This window comes from Chelonoidis abingdonii, chromosome 2 (assembly GCF_003597395.2).
Source record: "Chelonoidis abingdonii isolate Lonesome George chromosome 2, CheloAbing_2.0, whole genome shotgun sequence".
In the NCBI taxonomy this organism is placed as follows: Eukaryota; Metazoa; Chordata; order Testudines; family Testudinidae; genus Chelonoidis; species Chelonoidis abingdonii.
The window spans coordinates 254,936,053-254,960,532 of NC_133770.1; the positions used below are offsets into that span (position 1 = coordinate 254,936,053).

The 24,480-nt window shown below is 41.2% G+C and overlaps 1 protein-coding gene across 3 annotated transcripts in view; it reads left to right on the plus strand.

Moving 5' to 3' along the window:
* The window catches only part of OSGIN2 (oxidative stress induced growth inhibitor family member 2), a 29,753-nt gene extending 15,880 nt beyond the window's left edge, over positions 1-13,873 (plus strand). For all 3 annotated transcript variants that reach the window (XM_032795318.2, XM_075063091.1, XM_075063092.1), the window contains 2 exons: positions 7,375-7,466; positions 11,914-13,873. In XM_032795318.2, the coding sequence (XP_032651209.1) occupies positions 7,375-7,466; positions 11,914-12,967 (1,146 nt within the window). In that variant the 3' untranslated portion in view covers positions 12,968-13,873. The remainder of the gene's footprint in view (positions 1-7,374; positions 7,467-11,913) is intronic.
* The last annotated feature ends 10,607 nt before the right edge of the window (positions 13,874-24,480 follow it).

Below are 24,480 nucleotides of genomic sequence, written 5' to 3' on the forward strand. Positions count from 1 at the left end.
TTAATACTAATATCCTGGGATTCTGTATTTTGTCTGCGTCTTGTAATAGGTGAGTAATTTACAAAAAAAATTCTGTAATTTTAAAAGGATATAATCCTTTTAGGTTAAATCCCATGTTTGGTGGTTGCAGGTTATTTTTAACTGTTAGAAAGGGTAACGGGTTTTTTTTCTTTTTTTTTTCCATGTTATAAACATATCAGATGGATTTAAAATTATCTATATCCTTGTAGCTTTGTGAACCCAAACAGCATGGTACTAATACATTAGAATCAGAAAGTGAAACTGTCTTTTCAGTTTTCAGTCTTGGCAGAATCCTTTTTAGGCGTTACTGGAATCCAGTTTTGATTCACTATACTTCATATCCATGGCACAGTAGATTAGTCTTGGACTTTTAAATTTTTTTTATGTTTAAAAGTTTAAAAAACAAACAAACTGTTCTGAGGATCTTTGAAAACCCCTACTGTGAAGGGAAGCCCTAGCTTTTATGGAAGATGCTTTCTGCGTCATCAGTAAGGCTATGTTTTAGTCAACAGGTATTTTTAGTTAAAGTCACAGACAGGTCATGGGCAGTGAACAAAAATTCACAGCCCGTGACCTGCCCATGACTTGTACTATACCCCTGACTAAATCTTGGGAGTGCTGTGGGTGCATGTGGGAGGCTCTGGATGCTTTGAGGGGTGGGGAAGGTGGACTGGAGGAGGGCTGGAGGTCTTCGGCATGGGGACAGCCTGGAGGGCGCTTGTGGGGGGGAGAGCAAATGGACAGCAGTGTGGGGCACCACAAGTGCACGGGGGGGGCGCAGATGCTCGGGGGGGGGCAATCAGAGGGGTGCCACGAGTTTTAAGGTGTGAGCCCAGGACCCCCATTGGTGCTGAGGGGCAGAGAGGGGGTTGGCGGGGCTGTCAGGCTCCCTACCCAGCTTCTCGAAAGTGGCGACATGTCCCTTCTTAAGCTCCTAGCTCCACACGCTGCCAGCTCCGCAGCTCCCATTGGTCAGGAACTGTGGCCAATGGGAGCTGTGGGGGCGGTGCCTGCGGGCTGAGGCAGCGCACAGAGCTATGAGTTGAGGAAGGGACATGTTGCTACTTCCAGGGAGCTCCCCCCCCCCAAGGTAAGCTCCACCCAGAGCCCTCACCCCCTCCTGCACCCCAATCCCCAGCCCTGAACCCCCTCTCACACCCACACTTCTGCTGCTGCTGTGGGAGTGGTGTGGCCTGAGACTGACCCAGGAGCTGCCTGAGCTGCTCGGGCAGCCCCGGCCATTTCAGAAGTCACAGAGGTCATGGAAAATCAAGGAATCTGTGACCTCCATGACAAAGTCGCAGCCTTAGTCATCAGTAGGTGGCAAGGACTGCAGCAGATGGAAGAAGCAGTATAGGCTACCAGAAGCCAAGGCTGTGACTGTTGCGTGTTCCACTACTACGTTGTGTCATCATTTTGGGTAACTGGACCTCTGACTCTCTCCGTGATCTGCTTAAGGACTGCCCCCATAGGTGTTGGGCCTCTAACAGTCACCTTTCTCTGGGCAGGGACCAGCATCCCTCTCCCTCCAGACCAGGGCTTTAGGTTGAAGCCCCTGGCAATTTATTGATTATCACAGCAGGTCTGAGCTAGCTCAGCATCTGCAGTTTCACACTTGCTCTATCAAGGGCAAATACACTGGTTCACCAGTGACCAAACAGCCTTACACAGAGCACGGTATGTTTATTTTTAGGGCAGAAGCATTACAGAGAAAACATATCCTAAGCAATAAAAAGCCTAAATGCGCACTTAAGCTTACTAGCTATCAGCTATATTTTCTATAGAGACCTTATCAGGTTCCGGTTCTTCAAACCCTTCAGCAGAGTTTTTTCCCCTCTTGGTTAAAAAGTCATGTCAGTTTGCTGGAACAAAATGAGCCCCTCCCCCCAGTCAGTTCATGCTGACTCTTTATACCACAAGCTCTTTCTTTGTTTCCTGGGTCTCTTGAACCTGGTCTGTGTCAGTATATGCAATTCATCCCAAAGGATGGTACTTCTCTCGATTTATTTACCTGTCCCAGCATCTGCAGTAATTCCCCCGCCTTGATTCTAGTTCCTAGATTGGGGTGGGCAAACTTTTTGGCCCGAGGTGCACATCTGGGTATGGAAATTGTATGGCAGGCCATGAATGCTCACAAAATTGGTGGGGGGTGTGGGTGAGGGCTCTGTCTGGGGGTGTGGGCGCTAGGGCCAGAAATGAAGAGTTCAGGGTGTGGGAGGGGGCTCCAGGCAGTGGGTTGGAATGCGAGAGGAGGTGAGAGTTCCGGTTGGGGGTGCAGGCTCTGGGGTGGGGCCAGGGATGAGGGGTTTGGGGTGCAGGAGGGTGCTCCAGGCTGGAGGTGGAGAGCATGGGAGGGGGCTCCAGGTATGGAAGGAGGTATGGGCTCTGGGATGGGGCCAGAAATTAGTTCAGGGTGCGAGAGGGGATTCTGGGCTGAGGCAGAGGATGTCTCCCCTCTGACTCCTACACGGAGGCGCGGCCAAGCAGCTCTGCTGCGTGCTGTCCTGTCCGCAGGTGTTGCCCCTGCAGCTTCCATTGATTCTTTGCCAATGGGAGCTGCAGGGGTGGTGCTTGGGGTGGGGGCAGCATGCTGAGTGGAGGCCCCCTGGGAGTGTAGGAGCTGGAGGGGGACATACTGCTGCTTCCAGGGGCTGCACGGAGCGGCCCCTAACCCTGCTTCCCGGCTGACGCACCGAAGCGGGGCAAGCCCCAGACTCCGCTCCCCAATGGGAGCTCGACGGCTTGTTTAAAACAGCTAGTGAGCCGGACACAGCTCATGGGCCATAGTTGCCCACTCCTCTCCTAGATAGAGCTTGGTAACGCTCCCCAGCTATCCAGCATGCATTCCCTGGCTCAGAGGTATAGATAACATTTGTAAATTTGATACAGTAGTCTCAAACATATGCCTATTTTTGTCATATCTGTTAAAGGAATCGTTAAACCTTTTTATAACCTAGATAGGGTAAATGTCTTGCTGACCACTTCTCTGCTCATGTGCTGTCATATGTTCCACTTCCTCTTCTGCTAGCAATTGCAAACATTCCTATGTCAGCTATAGCAATTGCTTATTTTACTAATATTATTTTTACATGTATTTCATATATATATTATTATTATTTTTGCTATCTCTGTAACACAGTTTAGCAGCTAGAAACAAGCAAGAGACTCAGCCAGCTCTTCATAAACCACAAGCAGTAGCTCCAGACCACTTATTTGGAAACTACTGTTAGCAGCAGCCTAATTACTCAGGGCAGATAAAATTGATGGGCTGATATTTTGTTATCATTGATTGTGGTAACCTGTTCATTGTCAGACTTGCAACACTCTGTTTGTTCTAAATTCTGTGCCAGGAAGCAATTTTAACAGAAGAGGAACAAGAAATGCTCAACTTAGTTCAACAGGGAACTTGCCTGCTGGCTATATTATTCTGCTAGTAAATATAGCTGGATAACTTTTCTTTTATTAAGACTCTTTTCCATATCTCACTTCATGTTCTTTTAGGATACTGTGGAACCCATTAACTAATTAATCTATTGTTTAAATTTAGGGATGCAATGGTGTTCTGGTGTCAGCAAAATTTAAAAGTTCGTGTGTGTGTACGCACCACCAATCATCAATTCAGTACTCTCCCCACCTCTGGTGATCTTGTGATCACAGCTAAAATGGTTAACAGAGAATTTGAAGTTAAAAATATAATTCACGCCAGTCAGCATCATTTCATGGAAGGTAGATCTTGCCAAACAAACCTATTGTCTGTGTCTCTTTTTTTTAAAACAAGATTACAGTTCTAGTTGATAAAGGCAAATGTGTTGATATATTATACGATTTTTCCAAGGCATTTGACTTAATACCATGTGACATTTTGATTTAAAAATATACATGATATGAAACTAACAGGACACAAATTAGATGGATTACAAACTGGTTCACTGATAAATCTCAACATGTAGTTATTGTTGGAGTCATCAGTGATGGACTGTTTCTAACAGGGTTCTCCAGGGAACTGTTCTTGGTTCAGAGCTATCTAATATTTTATCAGTGATCTAAACAATGATATACAATCTTTGGGAGTTAGGTTTGCAGAAGTCACACGGATTAGTGGAGTACTAAATAATGAGAAGGACAGGTTACTGTTACAGAGTGAGCTGAATTGCCTGGTTAAATGGTCACAATCCAATAAAATATATTTTAATATGGTCAAATGCAAGGTACTGCATCTGGGAACAAAGAATGGAGGCTGTGCCTACAGGGTGGGAGACGGTGTCTTGGAAAACAGTGACTTGGAAAAGCATTTAGGAGGTCATTGTAGATAACCGCCTCAGTATGAGATCTCAGTACAATGCTCTGGTGAAAAGGGCTAATGTAATCTTTGGACGTATAAAAAGGGGGTTATCAAGTAGAAAAAGGGAAATGTTCTTGCCTCTGTGCACAGCGTTGGTTAATTCTGATGTCCACCCTTCAAGAAGGATGTGGAAATATTGGAAAGAGTTCAAAGAAGGGCCACAAAAATAAGGGCCAGAGACTAGAAAGCAAGATTTAGGATATAAAGTTAAACGTGTTCAATCTATTCATCTGATCTCACTCTGTCTAGATACTGACGTGTGGAAAATGTATCTAATAATGTGGGAGGCTTTTCAAACCCACTGACTAAGGCATAACAAAGATCTAATGGCTGGAAGTTGTAATTAGACAAATTCAGTGTTGAAATAGGATGCATTTTCCTGGCAATAAGAGTGTTTGACTATCAAGACAGTTTACTGGGAAGCTGATGGACTCAGGATTGCTTGAAGTCTTTAAGATTAGGTGTCTTTCTAAAATATATGCTTTAATCCATCTTCTGGGAGAAATTCTATGGCCTAAGTGTGCAGAAGGTCTGGCAGGATGGTTGTGGTGGTTCCTTCTGGTATTGGAGTCTGAATCCCCCTCTTCGTTCTCCCTTCATGGGCCATTGGGAGAATGGGAGCTCTGCATTGCCCTTAATGTGCTCATAATATTTACCGCTCTGTATTAAAACTGAGTATAATCAAGTCCTCGCTTCAGTCATTCATCTGCAGGAATCAGGAGGGAATTCTTCCCCCCTCGCCGGTGAACAATTAGCCAAATTAAGTATTCTGGGCTGGGCTGGGTTTTTTTGGGGTGGGCTAGTTTTTTTTGTTTGCCACCCTCTTAAACATCAGGGATTGGCTCAAGCTGGGACAGGACATCAAATGGTGTGAACCAGTGCTTTGAGGTGGTACAGAGAATCCCCTTTCTTGGCTGGTTGGCTGGTGTGTCTTGCTCACATGCTCAAACTAATCTCCAGATTTGAGGCTGAAAAAGAATTTTTGCTCAGGTCAGACTGGCAGGGGTCTGACAGTCTGGCAATCCATACTCCATCTTGTTCTGCAGCATGGAGTATGGATTGCCTGCAGAGATCATCTGTACATATCTCACCTAATCAATTGCCTGCTGTTACAGAGGCCTAGGGCATTGATGGTGCCTCAGTCTATCCTGTTCTGTGCCTGTAGCACACAATAGTTTAGTCTCCTGACGATTGAAACGCTTCTCATAATCCAAGTTATTGAGCTCAATATTTAATGACCTGTGGTATACAGATCAGACTAAGGCCAGAAAGGACTATTAGATCATCTAAACTCTAAAATAATGATGGTAGTGCCTTATGTTATTTCTTCTTTGATTATATGGGATTTGGGATCTGTTTCTCAAAGTACTCATGCTTTTATGGAGGGCACTGTAGAAGTGCAACAGATTATTATGACTAAATGTGGACTCACTTGTCACTTTCATTAACCACCACTTCAATTAATTTCAACTTTCATTATCTTATTTTTGTATATAACGTGGAAATAACTATTGAAAACTGCCTTACAAAATGAGATATCTCAAAAGGTAACTCTTGGCAATAGTGTGTCTGTAGGAAGAGCAGTGCTGTTAAAAGGGAAGACAAGGTGCTTGTTTTTTCAGGGACATCCTTAAACATTTTCGCAACACCTTTCTCGCTTCCTAACATTGTAAACCTGGCTGTTTCTACCCCATTGTTTCGATGTAGCCATATATTTATTCATAATAATGGCCAAGTCACATCTGTCTCATAAATTCATTGCATATATTTCTCCACTGTTCCTCCATTCTAAAACACGTTGAGTCCTTTCACACTTCCTGATTTAAGATTGTGCAGGTTAGACACTAAAAAGATGATTTTGCTTCCCAGAGCCATGCAATGCACTTTCTTCAATGGGACAAATAAAAATATATGGGTAAAACACTTTTCCAACAGAGTAATGCCCTGAACCTGACCTCTCTCGAGTACCCAAAAGAGAGAGTCTGTCTTCCAATGTCATTCTGTAAGATTGCCATCTAGAACTGATTTTATCTCATCCTGTTTATCTGAGGGGTTTCTTACTTTTTAGTATTACAGCATCATCTAGAAGCCCTAACTGATACTGAGGGTCCCAGTGTGCTATGCATTGTACAAACACACAGTAAAAGACAAGCTGTACCCCAAGGAATTTACAACCTCAATACTCAAGATAGACAAATGGTGCTCTGCTAGTCCTTTGTATTTCAGTCCACAGTTTTTTCTGAATCTTACCATGTTCAACACATCTAATGCTCTACCCTTTTAGGTAAGAGGATCCCTTTTTATACTTGGCCATTTATTTTCTGTTGATTTTTTGCTGTAATATTTTCCCCTATATGTACATCTTGTACAGAGTCTGATCATCACCCATTGAAATCATCGAGGGTTTTTTTATCGTTGATTTTGATGGGAGCAGGATGAGGTTTACAGTTCGTAATCGTGTTTCCCTCATTCTTAGGGTCTCAAACTTCCCCTTACCTGTGGGACTTCTGACCTTATCCACTGAATTGAGCCTGTTAATTGTCTTATTCATTAGTCTTGAACATGAGATATAATGTAATGGTGCTCTGTAACACCCCCCTTTTGTTTTCCACCTGTCCTTGATTGCTACCAGACACTATTTAGCTAAAGATTTAGGACTTTGTATTTCGTATTTTATTGGCCTCCCAGCACTTCCTGTTCTTATTTTTAGTTCTATGCTTGCAATATCTTGCTTTTATTTTCCTTTACAGTTGTACTTTCTTCATCTGTAATTCTGCTTTTCTCCATTAAATTTATCACTCCGTGATCAAACTGCATACTTTATTTCCTAATTATAACATGAAATCTTCTTTTATTTGCAGTCCACATACTGACACATCATCATCCTTTTTATTTCTGAATAAGTGCAGTGGAACCACGTTAGCAATATTTAGAAGAAATGTACTCATATAAAATAATTTTAAAATTTACCTGATCCATTTAGTTCGATATTTTTTTCCCCCATTCGATAGACTATGGAAGATTCTATGTTGACAATCAGTTTTGGAGACTGGATGGAGTTACCAGGACTGAAGTTTAAGGATTGGGCAGCTAGTAAACGCAGGTAAAGACACTAAGTTTCTTAAAGTGATAGATGCAGAAAACGTGACTGCTGTAAATACAATTTTTTTTTAAAATTGAGAACAGCTAGATAATAGTTTTAACGATTACAGTGGCGCTTCTTGTTCCTTGAGTGCCTTAGACAATGGTACACTTATTTAACTAGTGAAAACTGGTCATTATAGTTTCACCTGAAAATTTTTTTGATTATAAACTTGTGTACAAAAAGCAAATTGGTTAACTTGCTTTGTATTTAATCTTGTTATTCTGACTGAAAGGTTTTAATACGTGCATGTGGTCATTCACTTGTTTTCTCCTGCTATTATGCCAAAAATGCAATTAGTCAATCTTGTCTTTTTCTCTTAAATCTCTCTTTGTCTCAGAAGTTTACGTAATGGAATTTCAGGGCCATTTTAAAGTGGATATGACAGTGGTTATTCAAAACAAATATATTAGTTACTAGTGCCCATTATAAAATATGAGATAAATGACATATTTAAAAAATGGATTGTATTTTATAGATGTTTCTGGAGCATCAATCATCTCAGTGCTTAAGTGATACATATAATATTTGGAGTAGTTACGTTGTGCTGATTAAAATCCCCACCTTAAAAAATGAACCTTTAATATTATCTTATTTTCTACAGCCTTGTTTTTTAATTAAAGAGCACTTTTTAGCACATTTAATTCATGCTATGCTTATAAACCAGTCCTACAAGTGCTACTGTGTTAAAGTGCTTACTACTATGAAATCAATGGAATTACTCGTGGGAATAAACACTGCACAGTTGTGTTTGCAGGCTTGGGCTCCTAGATAGAAGGTGTAAGAATTATTAATTATCATGATAAATCTGTTTTAAGAGGTTTTAAAGAAAGATTTGAAGGAAGAGAGTGATGAGGAAAAGGAGACTTATATTTATAGAAGGCACCATAAAAGAGCACAGAAGAGTGGCAATAAGAACTGAACATAGGAGTAAGAGTTGAAAAGCTCATGAGAAGCAGAAGAGGGAATGGTAGGGGATACCAAGAGAAATTAGATCAGATATGTAGGTGGGGCGAAGACACTGGTGGGGGCTAATAGGTGAGGCTAAGGAGCTTGAACTTAATACACTGCAAGATAGACAGGGCCCTACCAGATTCATGACCATGAAAAACTCAGCATGGATCATGAAATCTGGTCTTCCCCCATGAAATCTGCTCTTTTGTATGCTTTTACCTTATACTATACCAGTTTCACAGCAGAGACCAGAGTTTCTCAAATGGCGAGTCCTGACCCAAAAGGGAGTTTCAGAAGGGTTGCAAGGTTATTTTAGGGGGCATCATGGCATTGCCATCCTTCTGCTGGGTGGCCGGAGAGTGGCTGCTGTTGACTGGGCGCATAGGTGCCAACTTCCCCATGGGTGCTCGCCCTCCCACCGCCGCTTACCCCACCCCTTCCTGCCCACATTCCACCAAGTCCCCGCCCCGCCCCACTTCTTCTCTGCCTCCTCCACAGTGTGTTGCATCCCCGCTCCTCCCCCTCCCTCCGAGAAAGTTGTAAGCGTTGCCAAGCAGCTGTTAGGCAGCAGGAAGTGCTGGGAGGGAGCGTGAGGAGCAGGGATGTGGCGCAGGGGGGGGGGGGGGAGGAGACAAGGATGGGGGAGCTTGGCTGCCGGTGGGTGCTTCAGCCCCAGAGCATCCCCAGAGTTGACGCCTATGACCGGGTGCTCACTTCTGAAGGCAGCGGCCCACCAGCAGCAGCATAGCAGTAAGGGTGGCAATACCATACCAGGCCATCCTTCCTTCTGTCTCGCTGCTGGTGGCAGCTCTGCCTTCAGAGCTCCTAGCCAGCAGCCGCCACTCGCCCAGCTCTGAAGGCAGCGCCACTGCCTGCAGAAGCACAGAGGTAAGGGTAGCAGTACCACAACCCCTCCTACAATAACTTTGAGACCCCCCCACCGACAACTCCTTTTTGGGTTGGGACCCCTATAATTATAACGCTATGAAATTTCAGATTTAAATAGTAAATTTAATTATTTCAGCTGTTTTAAAAATCCTGTGACTGTGAAATTGACCAAAATGGACTGTGAATTTGGTAGGGTCCTAATTGTTAAAACAAAAGCAGCAGCAGGGTGGGGTCCACACATAGAATGAGGAGGATTAAAAAGAAATATTGAACAGTTGGTATTCAATGAGCACCATTCATCCTCTATACTGAGTGAGGTAGTGGTTGTGTGGAAAAAATAAGATAATGTAGTTAAAGATTCTGTCATGCAGATGCAGAAGGGGACAAATTATGGTTGCACGAGAAACCTTATTTTGGCATTTCTAACTTTTGTGTGTGTGAGATTGCAACCTTAAAGTTCTACTAATGTAGGTGTTTGGGTTTTTTCTTCTTCTTGTAATTAACGATATACGTGGATCCTAAGAGAGCCTTCATAAAGATACTTGAAGACTTTTTCTTGGATGAGGGAGAAGTTAGTCCTAGAAACCAAATAATTTGAGACAGATTGATGTGCAAGTGTAGGCCTAGGAGTCCACAGTTCTTGAGTTCTAACCTCAGCTCTGCCACTGATTTACATAGCCCCACACTGAGTAACAATGTCCGTTTCCTTATAAAATTGAGCTAATACTTGTCTTCCAACCTACTGCAGGTGTTGTAAGGATTGGTTAGTGTTTATGCAACACTCTGAGGAGATAAAATTAACACTTTTGTAGTGCTCTAGTTTTAAGAACTTGTACCAGTGGAGTAAGTGCAGGATTATGTTGCACTGACTGAGGGCTCAACGCTGCACAGAGAAAATGCAGCTTTTGGTCGGAGCCATTACGTTCTTAGTTAAATCAAAATCTCTCAGTTTAAATAAACATGTAGAAAATATATTATACAATATATATTTTATGCAAAAACACTACCCTTAATGCAGTTAGGGTTAAGAAGTCAGAGTTTAGGTTGAAAGCTTAACTAGCTCTGACATCTGGTACTTGGGCTTTAAAATGTAATCTTGTTATAAATTGTCTTAACCTATAACAAACTGGAATTTATATGGTTTTATAGCACAGCCTTCAAATTTGATTTGAAGTCTCAGTGAGACCTACAAAACATACCAAGTTGGAAGAAAATCATTTCAGTAATGTTAAAAGTTAGGAACTGAGTTTGTTGTCCTCTTGTTTCAGATGATCTAATGACTAATGTTGAATTACTCAAAAAAAGCCATGAAAATTTCAAGTTGCTGTCCATCTTTAAAATTAAAGAACTAATTTTCTTCAAACTTGACTTGTTTTGTAACCAGAAATCAAAAGTTGTATGCAGTGTTGTTGTAGCCATGTCGGTCCCAGGATATTAGAGAGAGAAAGTGGGTGAGGAAGAACTATTTCCACAGCTACAATGATCAACATCCCCCACAACATACCTTTCAAGACCCATGGTTCCTACACATGCATATCACAGCTGGTGTACATCATCCAGTGCAGTAAATACCTCAGGAACCACTATATGGGTGAAACCAGACAATCACTATACTCTCGAATGAACTCTCACAGGAAAATGATAAAACTACCCTGTCACCTGTAGGTGAACACATTTCACAAGTTGTTGACTCTGTCTGACCTATCAGCCCGCATCCTCAAAGAAAACCTGTACAACACTTTCAAAAGATGATCCTGGGAGGTTAAATTCATAAGTTTGCTACACACTAAAAATTCTGGTCTCAGTAAAGACACTGGATTTATGGCTTTTTACAACAATATGTAACTCACTAATTCCCTGTAGTCATAGGACAAAAAGGAGGTGTTAACAGTCCCTTAGAATATGTGCTAACTACTTACGCTAAACTATCTGTTCAATCTTGGGACTGGTCTGCATTGCCACTTAAGTTCATGTAAGTTACATCCCTTGGGGTGAGAAAAAATCATCCCTCTGCATGACATAGCTTACACTGCGCTAACATGGTGTCTACACCGTGCTATGTCAGCAGGAGCATCTCCCGCTGACTTACCTTCCGCCTGTTGGGGAGGTGAAGTACTGAAGTCAAAGGGAGAGCGCTGTGCGATTTACTTATTGTGTCTTCACCAGACCCGCTAAATCAGTGCCGCTGCATTGATCACAGCAGTACTGGTTTAGCGTGCCAGTGTAGAGAAGCCTTTGTATTTAGCTGTGACACTCAGTACCTTTCCTAGACATGAAGAAGAGCTCTGTATAGCTCAAGAGCCTGTCTCTCTCACCAACAGAAGTGAGTCTAATAAAAGATGATATCTCACCCACTTGTCTCTCAGACATCCAAAGAGCAGTTGACAGTCTTGTCTTCAAACTCCATACAATAAAACATATTGAACTCAGTGTAGTTATGTTGAGAGTGAAGGGCTGAATCAACCCTGCTTAAATTTGAATCTGTACATTCAATATTTCAAATGTGATGTTTGACCCATCCATTGGAGCATAAATGTTAACTGGAAGCCTTTTATTTTTGTTTCAGAAGTATAAAGAGCGACCGAGTTATGCCAGAGGAAATAGCTTGTTATTATAAACAGTATGTTAAAGTCATGGGCCTCCAGAAGAACTTCAGAGACAATGCTTACATAACATCTGTTTCAAGACTTTACCGAGAACAGGATGACGAAGATGAAAGCCAAGTGAGTGAAGATATTTCAGCACAGCATTTGCAAATGGAAAAGGAAGATGTACAGACATCACTGATCAAGAGAAACTGGGAAGTCAGAGGTTATCAGAGAACAACAGATGGCTCTCAGGTGCCCTTCTGCCTCTTTGCTGAGAATGTGGCTCTTGCGACTGGAACTTTTGATTCTCCTGGCCGACTACAGGTTGAAGGAGAAGAATTTCCCTTTGTGTTTCATTCCATGTCTGACTTTGGAGCTGCCATCAGCAAAGGAAAACTACAGGGGAAAGTAGACCCTGTCTTAATTGTGGGTGCTGGACTCTCAGCAGCTGACGCAGTACTGTGTGCTTGCAACAATAACATCCCTGTAATTCATGTGTTTCGTAGAAGGGTTACTGATCCAAGTTTAATTTTCAAACAGCTGCCTAAAAAACTTTATCCTGAATACCATAAGGTCTATCATATGATGTGTACTCAATCACATGCTGTGGACTCTAATCTGCATTCTGCTTACACCAGTTTTCCTGAGCACCATGTACTTTCCTTCAAGCCAGACATGAAATGTGTCCTACAGAGTGCCTCTGGATTGAAGAAAATCTTCAAGTTCTCCGTAGCCTTAGTACTGATAGGTTCTCACCCTAATTTGTTCTTTCTAAAGGATCACGGTCAAGGGATAGGTCATAACCCAAATCAGCCAATCACATGCAAGGGTAATCCTATTGAGATTGATCCATATACTTACGAGTGCACTAAGGAAGCCAGTCTTTTTGCATTAGGCCCGCTGGTTGGAGACAATTTTGTACGGTTTTTAAAAGGAGGTGCACTGAGCATTGCACGATGTTTGGCTACAAGACAAAAGAAGAAACATCAACTAATTGTTGAAAGAGGCGGGGGTGGGGATGGTGTCCCGTAAAACATGCAGTCATATAAACTTTCATATATGGAATTATAGGCGTACTCTAACAAGCAACTCATTGACAGCTAAATTCATTAGTAGCCTCTTCTTTGTCATATATACAAGTCACGCTTGTATTGCCTGGTAGAGGATGCTGACGCTACACTACTTCTCCCTTTTCAAAAGACAGAAGTGTGGTCTGCTGTTTTAAGTGCTCTGTCCCACAACTGGAATTTCTTCCAGACAGACAGCAAATGAGACTAACTTACAGTGACTTGCCTGTGGTCTCTTGCTCAAATGAAAGAGCACACTTACTCTCTGGAAAGAGAATGTCTTGCCCGAGCGCCGGTTTTTATTCTGAGTATTTCACCACACAAAATATACTTATCTTGAAAGTATAAATGTAAGTTAAGTTGTCAGAGCAGAAAGCTTTCCTTGTGATGATCTTTGGTCTCAAAGCAAGTGTGTGTATTTTGAACAAGGATTATATTTATTTTGCCATAGTCATACTGGCATTTGTATAAATGTTTATTTAGCCCTTAGTAAAACAGTCTTTACAATAAACAAAAGATTTCTATAAGCAGAAAAAAATTGGCTTAACAGTTAAACCAGATCCATCATTATTTGGTACTGGGATAAAAGAGAGAACAGCATTCATTTATGCATAGCTGCTAATTTGACAATCCACTAATGTTTTTGCCAAGCATATGCCTCCACTTTCATAAGTGCATAAGGTCCATAATATAGAGATTTTACAGAGATCTGTTCTCTATTAAACTGCTATGTAACTTTCTAAGAATATTCTGGTTTACAGTAAAATAATAAAGTGCTGATGTAAGTGCTCTTACGACAGTGTCAATATAGTGAATACCTAATGTACTTTTGAAAAAAAAATCTGTTTGAAAAGGAAATATTGTTGAGAAGTAACTGTAAAACTTGTAAACAATTTTTCTCACAATACCACTAGAGAAGACTGGATGGGATCTCTTATCTGGTGGAGATAGGGAGCAGACACTCCCATCTTCCCTTACTAAGTTCAAGCACTGGCTCCTGCTCTTTTCTAAGGTAATGCTTAACATTACAACTAGGATATCTCTAACCACTTTTTTAAAAGCCATGATCTAACACTGTCACCATACAAAATGACTGACACCGTATAGAAATGTTTTTGTAAAACCATCATTCTCTGCTTATGGGAGTGACAAGGATGCATACTGAAGACTGTAAATTGGCACATACTAAATTTCAGACCTCTGGTCTCTAAGGTGACACCTAGAGTCTCAAGCCCAAGTATTTAGATAAATAAACTACTATAGACACTACCCAATGTTATTGGTTGTAGCTGGAGCAAACAATAATTTGAAAGTTTTTAAATAATAATTTTCAGAATTAGTTTTAAGTACTCATGTGTACCCCGTTTGGATAGATGTTCAGTTTTAGTTTAATCCATTACCAGGCACTTTAACTTAAATCTAATGTGGTAGAAGACATGCTGTCTAATTCAGTTCATTTAATGTCTGCTCTTAAGTGTACTGCGGAGTATATAATGGTAGTTGTGTACCTAAAAGCCTTTTTAATCCACTAATAAAATGAAGCTCAAACCCCAAAATATCACAATGATGGACAAGATATAAGAACCTGAACAGAATACGGAAAAGAGCCTTGATAACTTATACTTAGAGACCGTACATAATTGGTGATATACACATTCTGTTATCTCAGGGGTAGGCAACCTATGGCACGGGTGCTGAAGGCAGCACGCGAGCTGATTTTCAGTGGCACTCACACTGCCCATGTCCTGGCCACTGGTCTGGGGAGGCTCTGCATTTTAATTGAATTTTAAATGAAGCTGCTTAAACATTATAAAAACCTTATTTACTTTACATACAACAATAGTTTAGTTATATATTACAGACTTATAGAAAGAGACCTAAAAATGTTAAAATGTATTACTGGCACACAGAACCTTAAATTAGAGTGAATAAATGAAGACACTGCACACCACTTCTGAAAGGTTGCTGACCCCTGTTACCTCAACCATGTGACTCTTGAGTTGCATTATTTCAGCAATAGGCACAAATAGATTGGATAGTGCCCAGTCTGTCTGTGCCTACTAATAATCTTGGGGCTTGAACCTGCAAACATTTAGGCTTGTTAGTATAGTTATGTAGGATCTGGACTTTTGTGTAAGGGAAGCAGAGGAAAGCATTGAGGCACAAGCATTCAAACCACCGTATTTTCAATTGAAGGCTAAAGAATCTACATTTTAGAAACTTAGTTGTATACAGTAACTCCTCACCTAAAGTCGTCCTGGTTAACGTTATTACATTGCTGATCAATTAGGGAACATGCTCATTTAAAGTTGTGCAATGCTCCCTTATAACATTGTTTGGTAGCCGCCTGCTTTGTCTACTGCTTTCAGAAAGAACAGCCCGTTGCAGCTAGCTGGTGGGGGTTTGGAACCAGGGTGGACCAGCAACCCCCTGCTCCCCTAAGTTTCCTGTGTGGCAGCCGGCCGGCAGGCTATCAATTGTTGGCAGTCCAGCTTTCTCCTCCCCCTCCCCCCACTGCCATGTGCTGCTCCTGCCCTCTGCCTTGCAGCTGCTCCTGGGAGCCTCCTGCTTGCTGTGCAGGGGGCAGGGAAGAAGGGGGCTAATGTCATGGTGTCCCCTCCCCACTGCTCCTGCCCCCTGCCTACCCCATCTCTAGTGGGGGACGGACGGACACGACCGGGCTCAGGACAGAGGGAGCTTGCGGGCAGCAGCTGCTGTCTCAACTTGCTGGCCTACTTAAAAAGGCAATGTACTTACAGTGGGGTCAGCGTACTTGAAAGGGCAATGTGCATCTCTCACACACATGGTGTGTGTCTCTGTCTGCCATGCTGTCTCCCCTCCCTCCATTTGTGCTGCCTTATAGACTGTGAGGCTACATTAACAACATGTTAACCCTTGAGGGCTCAACTGAGTGCTAGTTCATCATTTAGCAGTAAGGCATTCCCTGGAAAATACCACATCCTCTTGACTTCACCACCTCAACCAAGCATCACAATCATCATTGCTGTGCACAATATTAAATTGTTTAAAACTTATACTTTGTGTGTGTGTGTGTGTGTGTGTGTATATATGTGTGTCTTTTGTCTGGTGAAAAAAATGTCCCTGGAACCTAATACCCCCTGCTTACATTAATTCTTATGGGGAAATTGGATTCGCTTAACATCGTTTTGCTTAAAGTCACATTTTTCAGGAACATAACTACAACGTTAAGTGAGGAGTTACTGTAGATTACAAATTTAAGCAATTTATAGAATCAGTTGAATAGCATAAATAATGTGAATAAACGCAAAATTTTAAAATAATTGCTTTTGTTCCCAGTCATGCCCCCATGATTTGAATTTAGCCACTTCTTGTTTCATTACTATTTACGTAAACTATTAACTACTTTTGTATATGGAAAACAAAGAGCTATGTGAGTAATTGGTTTCAATTTTATTTTTTTTGCATAACCAAACGTAGTAGACAAGTATAATCTTCCCCCATCATTTTAGCAGGACTTAAGTATAAATTTTAAGCTATAGTATACACAATTCATAGTTATCTAATTAAGAGCTTTTGATTTTATTACATAAGTCGCATACATTAGGTATGTGCTAAAGATTTTATTAAAGAACCTAATTGCGCTTGTAACAAACTTGCAATATTTTTGCCTGGTGGCGAGGCAGATCCAAAACTGGAGGTTTTTCAGACATTTATGGTAGATATTTCACAAAATAATATTACCGATTATAAAAAGCATTTCCATCTTTCATGTACAAATTTGATTTTTCATGTACTTCTAGTTTAATAATTAAATGGGACAAAGGGACTGACTTAGTCACAAAAGCAAAAAAATGTAGAAGATAAGGACTAGTCCCATCTTTAACTGCAGCAGCTACTTAGGTATTATAAACACATAACATGATGACAAGAGTTAATTGCAGAGCTTTTTACTGAGAGTCTTATATTGTCCATTGCTCTAGTTTTGCAGCAGCTCCCAAAGAGTTAACAGTGATCCCTTCCATTCCTGCTAGTGTTCCTAGGCATTCAGCTAAGTTTTGAGTGTAGGTCAGTGGGCTGGACAGAGCAGTAGTTTTCAGTATGCTTGTCTAGAATTTGAAGAATAAATGTTAGCTAGCTAGTATGTAAATAAGCCTTCTTACTGATTGAAGCAGTACTGAGAAATCTTCCTTTTATGCTAGGAGCTGCTAGTTTTGTATTTGCAACTGGCTTTTATTCACCCAATGAAAAAACGGTTAACTGTCAATTATGCAACTAATTTTTGGTGTTTTCAGAAGACCTGGACTTATTTTAAAAATTGATAATTAAATTGCAGTTAACCAGGGTAGCACTAACCTGAATTGTGTAACAATGCAATTTATATTTTTATAGTTGCCTTTGGTTCAGAAATAGGTTCTAATCCAAAGCAGTACTGGATATATCTTCAGGCTAAATTATAGCTATGAGGTTTTTAAAATAATTTGATCTCTGCAAGTGTCTTGGAATTAAACCTCAGAATTAGCATAGCAGACTTCACTAATGGTGCACTTAGTATGTGACTGTTTAACGGTGGTAATTGTTTAAAGAAAGGCACTTGTGTAATAAACTATGGGGAGAGTTTCTTTTGGGGTCTAGCAGATTGGCTTATAACTTGAAACCTGAGGTCTGACAGGTGACTAAAGCTTTTATACTACTGAGTAACTGCAGATTTCTTGATTCAGATACAACATGAATACAATACAATACAAAATTCTCTTGAATTTTACCAAAGTGTTCACCTAAGGCACTGATTTCCACAGGTTGGTGTGTTACATTATAAATGTTGTGCCCACTAAACCTGACTGAATTGCACCCTCTTTCTCTACAGACCAGAAGCAGTTTATGTGCTTTGAAGGGAATGCTGGACCTACTCACCTGGCAACCCACCAGAAGAGTTCATCTGAAGTTGTAGAAAATTTAAATCCTAAATGTAATCATTCAACTCAGCTTTGAGATTAGGGTTTGGGTTTTTTTAGACCTGTCACTCTTAAAGGAGCAGAGGGGAATTGAATTGATTTACTGGGAACCTGCTCTCGGATAAGTAAACTGAATACAGTCGGATAGGATTATTTAGTGTAATCATAACTGGAAGAAAGAAAATTGGCATTCTTCTGGATAATCTTCACTGATGGCAAGCAATGAGCAGTGAGGAACAATAGGGAGAGAAAGTAGGAAAGATGACCTACGAAAGATTCCCTTCTGACCCTGGAGGGTTTAAATTGGGACCAGAGACAGGAGTATCGCCCTCCTGAAGGAAGTCTCTTCAGATGCTTGCAAACTGAGTTTGTAGATCTGGCAAAAGTGGAGAGAAGACCATACTGCAACCTTATATCTCCCTCTCCCTACTAAGGCTGAAATTCTGACCAACACATTGCCATGCTCCATGACAAATAAGTCTAGATGTCCTTTGGATATTGCATTTCTGGAAGCCTTGCATTGCCTATTATGTAACAGTGAATCCATCTAGTTCCTGAAGCTGCGGAAGACTTGTTAAACTTTGTATTTAGAGTGAAAAACAATGAATTTCTCAGTACTACTTCATTTAGATATATTTTTAGAGTCTTGCTGACTTGCATGGTGTTTCCACCCGTGTGGCTGATTTTGAACTGAGCTGACAAATGGGAGCACATTACTTCAACTGTGGAGAGAAGGAGCATTTACGTTTGTAATAAAACTGAGAGATGGTTTAAGAACTGTTTTGCCTTCCTGAAAGAGGAAAGAAGTGTCTTGCTTGAAAGAGCTATATTGTCTGGGTCTCTAAAGTGATGGCAACTGAAACATGTTTTGACAGAGAAAGCAAGGCTTTGTTGACATTCGCATTCAAATGAAGCCCAAGTAAGGGTGTTGAAGATGCCATTCTGGTCCTTGCAGGGGAAACTGTGAGAATGGCTTTAAGAGGTTTGGCAAGTTGGAGGGTGATAGAGGCCAAAGAAGATCTGGATTTAAAACAGTGAGGGCAGAAAGTTTCACCTTTGAGGAATTAAAGCTGAGACCTATGGACAGATCCTCGTGCAACAGTTGAATAGAAGCCAGCATCCCTGGGGTTATTTTTTATTTTTCCCCTTAAAAAAATTTCTTACAGTGCCAAGAATGTGCTTGGGTCATAGACTTCTTTCTAGATGAGTGCAATGTAAGGATGATTTGTCCAGAATATCTCAAGTCAGATAACAGTTTAGAAACAAAGGGAGAAATATTAAGCCCAGGTCAGAGAGGAAGGGGTGAGACCAAAAAGGAGAGCTATCATAGCTGAGAGATGCTAGTAGAATCGCTGTCCCACCCCCCTTTATTTTTGTACTGTGTTGTCTCTTGGAGGAATGTGGAAAATGCATAGCAAAGATTGTGGCCACTAATGTGACCGAATATGCATCCCAGAGGAATCTGAGTTCTTCCTGGAAAAATATTAATCCCTTTAGTTTCTTGTCAGCTTGCAGACAGGTCTGCCTGGGGTTGCCCTAGCTCTGTCTGGAGTAGAAGACCCATTCCATTTGGCATATTGATTGCCTGTGGAGCCGGTTTGTATTGATGTTGCTTGAGAGTGGCTAAGGGCCGAGATGAAAGACTAGGGATAAAATTTTCAAAAGCACCTAAGTAGATAAGAGCTAAATTGTGAAGGGCTTTGAAGGTAAGGACCAAATGTTTGTCTTCGATATAGTGGAAAAGGAGGAACCAGAGGAAGGATTTGAAGCATAGTGACAGGATCAACTAGGAAGCAGCTTGGCAGCAGTGTTTTGAATGGACCCAAGGTGGTAGTAATTAAGGTTAGAGAGGAAGTGGTTCAAATAGTCAAGTCATATGAGGTCAAAACCTTTTGTTTGATCTCATATGACAATCTGGACAAGGAAAAGGTTGGTTCTTGAAGATACTGAAATGGAGAAATAGGAAGATTTGAATATAGCTTGGTTACAAGGGTTCAGAGAGGGAAGTGTTGAAAATCCATATGGAGTCTTGGATGTTGGTGGCCATCACCAGTGACAGAGAAAAGAGGTTTTGACAGGAACAATGGAGCTCACTGTTTGCCATGTTCAATTTAAGTTGCCAGATCAGCCAAGACAGTGGTTCTCAATCTTTCCAGACTACTGTACCCCTTTCAAGAGTCTGATTTGTCTTGCATACCCCCAAGTTTCACCTCACTTAAAAACTACTTGCTTACAAAATCAGACATAAAAATACAAAGTGTCACAGCACACTATTACTGAAAAATTGCTGACTTTCTCATTTTTACCATACAATTATAAAATTGGAATATAAATATTGTACTAACATTTTAGTGTATAGGGTACAGAGTAGTATAAACAAATAATTGTCTATGAAATTTTAGTTTGTGCTGACTTCACTAATGCTTTTTATGTAGCCTGTTGTAAAACTAAGCAAATGTCTAGATGAGTTGATGTATCTCCTGGAAGACCTCTGAGTATCCCCAGGGGTACACATACCGCTGGTTGAGAACCACTGAGCCAAGGTGTGGAATAGGTCCTGAGTAGTGAGGCATGTATTTGAGTCACAATTACAAGTTGGTGGTCAGAGCCTATGAAAGTGAGTAAGATTGCCTAGACATTTCGTACAGGCTGTGGAGCACGAAGGACAGATACATGGGAAACAGCTACTGAAAGAGAGGGGAATGGGAAGAAAGACCCAGCAAATGGCATGCTGAAGGGAATAAACATAGTAGCAAAGGAGAGCCATGGGAGGATGGAGTTATGAAAGCCAGTGGAGGACAGGATTTCAAGTACTGGATAGTCAAAGTGCCATAAGCCCTCAAAAGGAGAGTGAAGATGGAGCAGAAGCCCTCACCTTTGTCCAAGAAGAGGACAGTGGAATGAAGAGGGTAGAAGATAGGTATTCCAGGCAATGATTGAAAATGCAGTTGAGTCAGTTTGGACAATAATTGGAAAGGCAAGTGAGATCAAGGTTGGGGTATTTATGATGAGGGAGACTAAAGGATGCTTATAGTGTGAGGGGAAGAAAAGTGAGAATGGAGCCAAAGGGGGTGAGCAGTGGAATGGGATAGGGCCCCGGGAGAATATGAGGGCTAGAAAACAGCCAAGAAACCTGAGTGTTAGCAAGTGGATGATAAGGCCCTGCTGGTGATTGTGTCTAAGATCTGATACCTGTCAGCCCCTGTGGAGAGGTGGAGGGGACGCACAGCACAAGCTCTAAAGATTGCCTGAGGAGGGACAGGGGAGAGCACAAACAGCTTTGACATTTTTTGATGACACACTGCTGGTTGTCAAAGCACTCACCTGGGGATGTGGGAGAACTAGGTTCAAGTACCTGCTCCAGAGCACATTCCACTTCCCAGGTGAGTAACTTCTGGGCTGGGACTCTCACTCTCTCCTATTGGAGTTCTATTGTATAAGTTAGTAAATATTCATTGGTGCAGGGACTTGAATGTGAGTCTCCCACATCCCAGGTGAGTGCCCTAACCAATGGGCTATAGTCAGTCTGTCTCTGTGATCTAATGAATATTTATACAAGAACAGTGAGAGATTGAGATTCATTTCAGAATACCCTATAGCAGGGGTAGGCAACCTGTAGAACACATGCCAAAGGCGGCACACAAGCTGATTTTCAGTGGCACTCACACTGCCTGCGTCCAGAACACTGGCCTAGGGGGCTCTGCATTCTAATTAATTTTAAATGAAGCTTCTTAAACATTTTTAAAACCTTATTTACTTTACATACAATAGTTGTCATATTATAGACTTATAGAAAGAGACTTTCTAAAAACGTTAATGTATTACCGGCATGTAAAACCTTAAATTAGGGTGAATGAATGAAGACTCAGCACACCACTTCTGAAAGGTGACTCCTGCCCTATAGCCTGGTGGTTAGGGCATTCACTGGGCTTCAAGTTCCTGCTCTGAATCATGCATGCTTCCAGTTGGCTTTTGTGACAGGTATCAGGTCTTAAGTGTGCTCAGAGCCTACGGGTTCAGGCCCTGGTAGCAAGATAGGTTTGAGAATCCTGCTCTGGGGTTCAACTTGAGTTAGGGGTCCAATCCACAATGTGGTGTCAGCATTTAGGCACTTGAGTCCCCTCGGCTCCTATCAGGTTAGATGCTGGCTGTGTGGGGTGGGGTGCAAGATACCAGTGGTGCCTAAAATGTTGGACTTAGGTATCTAAATGCCTTTGTGAATCTGGGCTATTAGCCCTGTTTCACAGGTAGGGAAACTGAAGCACAGAGCAATGAATCAACTTGACCAAGGTCCCCTAGCAGGTCAGGAGCAGAGCTAAGATCTCCTGACTACCCCTGCTCCACTGTTAACTTTTTCTTCATGGCCTAAACTTTGTCCATAATTATTCTCTCTTCTCCTTGGTTCACCAGCATCCCCCTTCCCCTATAGAGAATGAAGAAGTCGTCTTGTGGATGACTTCTGCTTATTTTTCTTGGATCGAGCCCCTTTCTGTTTACACAAGGAGTCAAGATAAGAAATGGCATTTCTCCTCATTGGAAGACAAGTAACCTGTGCAGAAGGAAACTTTCCCAGAAGAGGAATAGAAAAAGGGATAAATGCTCATTACAGCCACAAAATAAATAAATAAAAATCTGGCTCCCTGTACCTGCACAGCTACTGGCAGGTTGAGCAATTCTTAGCATTCTCTTCAAGGTGCTTGAGCTGTATCTGGCCTGAGGAAGAAATGGGCAAGTTATTTGTGAATGACAATAGAGAAGTAAAAAAAAACAGTTTCATCTTGTGCCTTCTTTTTCCACACAGTGTGAAAGAACAGTCTTCTTTATAAACCAAATACTGCAGCCACACGAGTACATTTACACTTGGGAATAGTTCCCTTGATGTGTGCTTTAATCTGAAGCACCTGCAGAGGTGTTTGACTAGGGCCTATACATTACATACTTTTAATTTGTGTTAGTAGTGCTTACTGAGATTACAGAAATAGCGGTGAAGTGGATTTTGAAAAGATTCCTAGTGCCTATGATGACTTAACACAGTCTCAATAAATAGGTAAGCAGGTTTTGAGTCTTTGTATTGTTTCAAACTCATTGATACAACACTTATTCCTACTGGAACAGAATAAATGATGAAAATTTAAAAATGGATATTTGAGGTGATCTAATTTAACTGAAGTTTTGTTTAAAATGAGTGTTTTTGTTATAAAACAAGTAACTTCACTCATGAATTTGGTATGTGACAATACTGAAAAGCGCAGGTTCTCCTCAGCTTTGAAGACACTAACTTTGAAAACTCTAAATAGCTTTGGAAACAGCAGCATGCTAATTATCTTGTTTAACAATTTAAGGAGACATCAAGGGTTTATGTTAGATCTCTCATTCACTGGTCGGGGCAAATGCCTAAGAGCCAGACACTTAGGGTATAATGCATTCATAATGGCTCAGCCAGTGCTCTCACAAGAGTGGCAGTTGACTATTGCTGACTTAAAGTTATATATTGGAATCTAGATCGAGCCTGTTATAAAATAGTAGTATCTGGGTGTTTAAAAATGTAAAAATAAATGTATGTTTGATGGCTGGCTACATATGACAGCTGTAACCTACACTGATCATTTCAAAGTGGCAGTAACCATCTTGCTAACACATGGAACCTCATTTTCCGACTCTGAATAAGTTGGGCACAGTCTTCTTTAACAGTAATCAAAAGAGAAATCACAAGTGTTAATACTGCCGCCATCCACAGACCTAAGTTTCTTCAACTACATCTAATTCTGTGCACCATGTGAATAAAAAGTTAACCAGACCTGTTAACCACAAAGTCAAATCATGACTAGCAGGTTCTAGACCGGCTGTCCTTCACCTGCTGCACAGAGAGATTTTATTCTTAGCACACTAACAACAATGCTGTTTACCAGTTGGAAAACAGAGTTGTCAGAATAAAATCCCTGTCTCTAGTGGGCAGGAAAGTTTTAGAATTCTGCCATCCACAACCATACTTACTGCCATGGCTACTATTTCAAACCTAGTAAGGGCAGAATCATAGGTAACATTTAAAATAAAACCCTGCATCACATTAGAAGAGGCTTATAAAGTTTCACTTTAAGTAACAGAGCCAGTTCTGTTGCAGAAATGCAAACAGGAGCTGAAGTTAAGTCACCTTAAAGTTAAAGGGTTGTTTTAAACCAGTGTTGGTGGTTTACAGTGTTGTTGGAGCCAAAAGAGGGGTGTGGGTGAGGTAATCTCTTTCACCAACAGAAGTTGGTCCAATAAGAGAGATTGCTGCCCCCACGATGTCTGTTTTATGTAGTTTAAAATGTTTTGTGCTTTGAGCCCTATTGTACAGCAAATTATTACTGTTACACAAAGAGCTAAACAAATTAACTGGTCTTTTTCCAGAACAACAGAGTAATAGCAGAAGTGTATCTCAGACAGACAGAAGAAAGCTTGAAGTGAAGCCTTAACTATCCAGAATGTTGTACTATAGCACTGCTTTGAAGCAAAGGAGTTTAAAGACTCAAAATCAGAAATGTGGACTCTGTACATTCCAAAA